General features: G+C 64.8%; 1 protein-coding gene and 1 long non-coding RNA gene across 2 annotated transcripts in view; one reads left to right on the top strand and one right to left on the bottom strand.

The window, feature by feature from the left end:
• Window positions 1–260: 260 nt before the first annotated feature.
• Window positions 261–766, top strand: LOC121022499 (uncharacterized). Its single transcript, XR_005786973.1, has 2 exons — window positions 261–406; window positions 674–766. It is a non-coding gene; the product is annotated as an uncharacterized LOC121022499 (long non-coding RNA).
• A 2147-nt stretch (window positions 767–2913) lies between these two features.
• KATNIP (katanin interacting protein) overlaps window positions 2914–6543 on the bottom strand; it is a 200623-nt gene continuing 196993 nt past the window's right edge. Inside the window, exons 26-29 of the mRNA XM_040463627.1 lie at window positions 5974–6075; window positions 5286–5446; window positions 5104–5192; window positions 2914–4530 (exon numbers count right to left, since the gene is read on the bottom strand). Of these exons, the coding sequence (XP_040319561.1) occupies window positions 4472–4530; window positions 5104–5192; window positions 5286–5446; window positions 5974–6075 (411 nt within the window). The 3' untranslated portion in view covers window positions 2914–4471. The remainder of the gene's footprint in view (window positions 4531–5103; window positions 5193–5285; window positions 5447–5973; window positions 6076–6543) is intronic.

Genomic DNA, 6543 nt, shown 5'->3' with positions numbered 1-6543 from the left:
CGGGAGAAGTGCCATCATCCCAAGCCCCCCGTCCTCGGACCCTCCTGATCCCCCTGGAAACCTCCAGGCTGAGTGTGGGCGGCATGGGGGGGGGGTGTAGGCAGGGAGGGTTGGGGAGAGGAGGCCGGGGGGTGGAGAGAATGAACAGAGCAGGGGCAGGAGCTGGCAGAGGAGGGGGGGGAGGAGGGGGGGGGGAGGGGGGGGAGGGGGAGGCGGGGGGGGGGGGGAGGGGGAGGGGAAGGGGGAGGAGGAGGGGGAGGAGGAGGGGGAGGAGGGGAGGAGGAGATGGGCTAAAACATCCGCCTCTGCTCTAAGGCCATTGCCCCTCGTGGACCAACCAGCTGAGGCCGGGAGATCGTCCCGAAGGTCTGGAAGGTCAGGTGGAAGGTGGCGCTGAGTGACTCTGGTGAGGAGCCCGGGCCCCGTGCTGGGCGGCCTTGAAGTCCTGAGCCCCAGCGACACGATTTCATTACGAAAGCCTCAGTTTGCACACCCGGCAAATGGGCTTAGTCGTGGGACTCGGCCGGTGTGTCTGCCCTCCGGGAGGTGCTCTAAGGTGCCCAGAGCTCCCCGAGACAGGCACTGCCGGCCCCCTGCTGTCTGGGAAGGGAAGCCGACGGAGGCCGGAGGTGCGGGGGGTGAAGTTGGTATTTTTGTGGTGGTGTCGTGAAAGGTGACTGCCAGAGGTCGGCCTCCGGCAGCGGCTGTGAGCGGAGCAGTTTCCCGGAGGCTGGGGGCCTGGCGGTGGTGTCATGAACGCCTCGCATCACACGGAGGTCCAGGGACGCGCCTGCAGTGAGCCGCACGGCACACGGGGACACGTGACCCGTTGGACGGAGGCCACGTCTGCCTCTTCTGGCCCCGGGCCTGGGCCTGTTGCTGACCGGACCCCAGAGGCCTGAGTTGCGTGGCCCCAGGAGAACCCTCTGGATGGCCAGGCGGCCCGGCACCCCACCCCCCCACCCCGCCGGGCCCGACGGCACCGTCACCCGCGCGGGCTCTGGCGCCTTGCAGGGCCGCGGCGGTGAGGGAAGCAGGCAGGGCCTGACACGGAGGGGCTGTGGGGGTGTGGTGTCCCGGAGAGCCTGTGCCCGGGCTCCAGTGGCCGTGAGTAATGGGGCCCAGACCCCGCACAGCCACCGGACCCGGGCGGGCTGAGCCGCCACACGGCGTTCCGCTGTTTTGCTCAGAGGCCAAGTGGGTCCGGGGGCCTCAGAAAGGGACTCTAGGTGGGGTGGGAGGTGAGGCTTGGAGAGGGACCCAGGATGTCGCGGCAAACGCTCCGCCTCCTGACTGCGGAAATAGCCCCGGTGGTCTCCTGGGGACCACGTGGGTCCTTCCGAGGTCGTGGGTCCAGGGCCGGAACCGTCCGGAGACAAATGAACAAACAGAAGCAGGTGGGGACAGAGGCCTGCGGGGAGGTTCCTCCGGAGCCCCCGCTGCTCTTCTGGAACTCTCCTGTCAGCCTCGGCCGAGAGCTGTGACCCACGACCGGGTGTGGGCGTGGCCCGGAGCCCACAGGGATAGCTTCGTGGAAACTTCTGCCCGGGGCTGAACAGGGACCAGGATTCGCCTCTGTTCTCCCACCAGGGATGCTGGGGGGGAGGGGGGACTGTCACCTCCAGCACGCACAGGTCACCGGGCCAACCCCTGCCTCTGTGCCCCGGGGGGGTCTGAAGGCATGATCCCCGCCCTCCTTGGACCTCCCGGGGAGGAACCAGCTGAGGGGCTTTCGGGGAGCCACGGTCTTGGAGGGGGGACTGCGGCTTTCAGGGGGACCCGGAAGGGAAGGGGCGCTGGCCTTCATCCTGAGGCAGGGAGGGGGCTGGGGTGGAGGGTGGGCTACACAAGGCTTGTAACCCGTTCGGCTCGCTTGGCGTGTGCTTGGTTAAGCTGAGCCAACATTTAAAAGTTGGATTTTCGCATTAAAAAAAAAATAAAAACACCTGGATTTCTGGCTTCTCGTAAAGTCCTTGAAGGCATCTCCGGACCATTGGAGCTGAGACGCGATCACCCCCTAGTCGGGGCCTGCACTGCCCTGTTAAGGGGACCCTCCTGGGCCAGCTTTGCTCCCTGACGACGTCAGAGCAGGGCCCCCGGGCCTCCCACCCCACAGGAGTGCCGGAAGGGCTTGCGTGCCCTCCAGTAGGGGGAGGCTCTCCAACACCGGGTGGCTGGGCAGGGCAGGGCAGGGCAGGGCCCCTCTGTCTGGGCAGGAGCTCAGAGACAGGCGGTGGGGTGGGGGGCTGGTCAGGGGAAGGGGTGGGGTTTCTGAGGGGCCCCCTGCTCGGCACCAATGCGCTCCCTGGCACCTGAGCTGTAGCCCAGACACCCGGCCCCCAAATGAGCCTTCTTCCCCCCGAGGGCGGCTCTCTCCAGATGCCAAGAGCCGCCAACCAAGGCTCACCTCTGAGGGAAGCAGGGGAGCCGGAAACCACAGGAGGCGGCCCAGGAGTCTGACATTGGGGGGGTAGGGGGCTTGGCTTCAAGGATCCACATAAGCCTCGGGGAAACTGCAGGGCCACCGACCCGGGGATTTCACCCCGCCTCAGCTCTCCTGGGGCTGCCCCAGGATTTGCGCACTGATGGCTTCCAAAGCTGTGTATCTCGGGCAAGCCGCTCAACCGCTCTGTGCCTCAATTCTCTCATCTGTAAAAGGAGGATCATCATAGTGCCTACCCCGTGGGGTTGTTATGTGGATTAAATGAGCGCCGGACACAAAACAACCACTACATACGTGTGGGCTTGTATCGTCTACCCAGGATCATGCCCCCATTTGCAGGTGGAGACGGGGGGGGGGGGTGGTGGGGGGCTCAGAGAGGGGACTTGCCCCGTGTCACTCAGCCAGCCTCAGTTCCTGGAGGCGGCACAGGCTCCCTCCGTCTGACCCCAAACCCAGCACGTCAGACCAGATTCTTAATAACATCTTTTATTGATCTTGCAAGAGAAAAAAATAGAAATTTATTTTAGAGTTAATGCCTGTACAGCTTTTTTTTCCTCCCCCTCCTAAATTGCATGGTGCATACAATTATTATAAACATCAGTGGAGATTCTGGGAGCGTGTGCGCTGCTCGAGCAATCCCCCCGACAGTCTGACCCGGGCCCCAGCCTCAGGTGGGGACGGGAAGCCGTGACAGCCTTTAAAGTCGTGGCACCTGTTTTGGTCCCTAAGCGCCGGCCTGATCGGCCCCCGACTCCCCCCAAGCCTCGGCTCTCCTGGGAGCCCACAGGCCTCGGGGGCACCCGCCCCATCTGGGAGGTGAGCAGGGGAGCTGCAGCACTGATGGATCTTCTCCGGGAGAAACAATTCCTTGTCTTTGCATCGGCCCCTGCTCCAAATGAAAAGCGCATTTGCATAGCTGCTCCGCGGAAGCTGCAAAGCTCATAAAGTATCTGCCGGGCTCTCGGTTGCATAGGAACGTACTTCGAGTACAGCGCTGCGGCGGGGCCGGGCTGGGCGCCAGGAAAACAACGGATTAATATTTGGAACGAGAAATTACCCACCACTGGGAAACCAATTAGGTCCCTGATCCGGGCTTGTTACATAGATGGAAATAGATGCGTTCTGAGCTCTACTCGGCTGGGGGTGCAAGGCACATTTCCAACTCGCGGGGAAGCTGCCGGGAGGGGGGGAAGGGGTGGGGGCACCAGACACCTCGCTGCCCGCAGGCAAGGGCGCCCGGCACGGGCGAGACTGGGGGAGGCGAGTGAGAGAAGCCGGTGGTGAGACCACAGGGATGCAGCCGCCCTCCCCCAGACAGAGTTCAAGGGGAAGGGGAGGTGGGCTCTGGGGCCCGAGGGGGGGTTGTGGCCCTGGTCCTCGGCCTGCCCTGCGTCCGGAGCCTTCTGGGGCGTGAAGCTGTCCACCCGCGGGTCCCACGTGGGCCTGGCAGCATGGCGGGTGGGCATGGCCCCCTTCTTCTTCCCAGTGAGACACACACGTCCCCGGGGATCCGTCCTCCTTGCCTGGGATGAGTGAGGGGGATGCAGCGGCCCTGGCTAGACCTTCGGGGGACCAGGGAACTGCCCCACCCCCTCACCCAGCTGCACCGAACCCCGGATGACGGAGGGACATGGGGGGCGGGGAGCTGCTGGCACCCCTCCCCTTGCTGTTGGGGTCTGAGGCCTGACCCCGGGCCCGGGACAGCCACACTCCGTGCTGGGAGCAAGCCCTCCCCGGCCACCCCACCATCTGGGCCTGAGCAGGGACAGGCGTGAGTGCGTGTGGCCCTGCTTTGCTGGGTCCTGCGGGAGGGCACCGAGCTGGGTGTCCCGGGAGGGAGCCCCCGAGCCGCAAGGCAGAGGAAGGCCGTGCCACGCGAGTCCCCTTTCGCGACGGGACTCCTTCTTCCAGCCCCCGGAGTCCAGGCTGCCGAGGCTGAGGTCTGGGGGCGGGCGACACGGGTGCTGGGCAGGGCCGGTGACAGAGCCCGGCTCTGGTCAGGAGGCCCGGCTCTCCCTCCTCCGCCAGTCAGCACCGCCACCGTCGCACTGTCTCCTTCTCGCTTATGCAGGTTTTGGGGCGCAGTGCTGTCGGGGAGAGTACAGAGGGGTGGACGTTACCCAGCCTCAGTCACCGAGGGCGGCCCCACGCCCTGGGGGTGAAGTCCGGACCGTCCTGGTGGCCGGCCCAGGCCACCGCCTGCAGCCCCGGAGCCCAGCACCCGCAGGCCGACCCGTCCCCTCCCCTGCAGCGACTCTGCTGCCTCGCCTCCGGGCCTTTGCCACGCTGTCCCCTCTGCCTGGCCAGCTCCCCGTATCTCTTAGGGTGCAGCTCAAACAGCACCTCCTCTGGGAAGCCCTCGCCCCCTGCATCCCCCACTGGTTTCCTAGCCGTCTCCATACAGCACGTCTGCCCTTCGGGGCCTTTTCCCTCTGCGCCCCAAGGGCCTGCCTCCCAGGAAGCCACACCGGGTCACAGGCGCCTGTGGGACGTGGGAAGCACGTTGCCCCTGGGGTTCTGCCCCCACAGCCCCAGCTCAGCCGCCAGGTGGGCTCCTGGGCAGAGCGGAGGGGTCTGAGGGGTGGGCAGGGGCTGCTGGCTCCCGACCGTTCAGCCTTAACTCCCGAGGGCTACGCTCTGGGCCGAGAGGCGACACTGACCTGGGTCAACCGCGCTCTGCTTCCTTTTCGAGTTGGTAATGATTTGGTTTTCGTTCATCATCTGGACGTCCTGATCCTCCACCTGGTTGCTGGGGGGGAGGGAGAGGAAGGAAGGTTCGACCCCTGCCGTCCGTCCCCGTTAGGGCTGGCGGGGGAGGCCGTGGGGCGGGCCTGGGGCGCACCTGATGGCGGTGCGTTTCTCCTGGCGGCACACGTCTGCGTCCTCGGTGAAGAGGATGGTGTGGTAGGGCAGCGTGGGCTCGCACGTGGGCAGGATGCCCCCCACCAGGTGGCCCACCATGGCCAGGATCCCGTTGTACACAAGCAAGTCGTCCACCAGGAGCTGGACAGACAGAGGAGGCGCTGCACCGTGTGGCCGGGGGAGGGACCCCCCCCCACCGCGGCCTCGGGCAAAGCAGGTCACTGCTCCGAGCCTCGCGCGCTAGCCCGGCCCGCGTTATGGTGTCAGATCTTTGCAACCCTCGGCCAGACGGGGATGGGGAGGCTTCAAATACCTTTAGCCCACGTGGCCGAGCCGGGAGGCAACTCTGCGCCTCTGGCCCCCGAGGCCCCGGCTCTCCCGGCCCCAGAGTAGAACTCCCTAAACCACTATGACTGGAAAAGACAAGATGAAAGAAAAGCCACTTTCGGTTTTTTTTTTTTTTTTCAGGGTGATGATTCAAATCACTCGAGGCGGGTTTTGAATTCACGATGGGACGGCGAATTTCCCTGCATCTGAGGACCAGGCAGTGGTGTCTAAGGTAGCGACGGAGAGGAGTAAATCAAACGGCGGCGACGAATGGTAATTGCCGGCAGCCTAATTACCAACCAGCATAATTATCTCAAAAAACCCAGCTAATAAGTACTTACGCCAAACTCCTTCACCCCTCGATGGGGCGTTTTTGCATAATTCCACAGTTTGATCATTGACACGGTGGTAGGCAGATCGAAAATCACATAGACCCGGTTCACCTGTCAGAGGCAAGAACTCATTAAAACGGGCATGTTTGGAAACAGAGGCGCGGGGCGGGGCGGGGGGCGCCAGACGCGGGCAGGGGTGAGCCGGGCGGGCGCGGGAGGCAGTGCCTGGGCTGCTGGGGGCCGCGGTGCGTGGGGCTCCCGCTGCCTTCTGTCTCCTGGAAGCCCATCTTGAGTCCGGTCACGTGTGGCTGCGTTTGCAACAAACCGCTGAGCTGGCTCCGGGAGGGCCTGTTTTCTCGGGCCTGGCGTGGCCCTCATCTAAATACCCGCGGAGAATTGGGTGCGCCCTTCCCTCTCCCCCAGGTCAGGCCAGACGCTTCGCGGGCCAAGGGGGCGGGCCCCAGGTCAAGGAGCACTGTCTCCGGGGATCAGCACGGCCTTGACCCCGATCTGTCCTTTCCCCCAACCACAAATGAGCAGCACGGCGCAGGCCCTGAGAGCAGTGTGGGATAATTTCCA

The sequence above is a fragment of the Herpailurus yagouaroundi genome, unplaced genomic scaffold (assembly GCF_014898765.1).
Source record: "Herpailurus yagouaroundi ecotype Mexico unplaced genomic scaffold, PumYag 410, whole genome shotgun sequence".
NCBI classification, from domain to species: Eukaryota; Metazoa; Chordata; class Mammalia; order Carnivora; family Felidae; genus Herpailurus; species Herpailurus yagouaroundi.
Note: the sequence above shows the minus strand (reverse complement) of the source record. Positions and strands in the feature narration are given on the sequence as shown.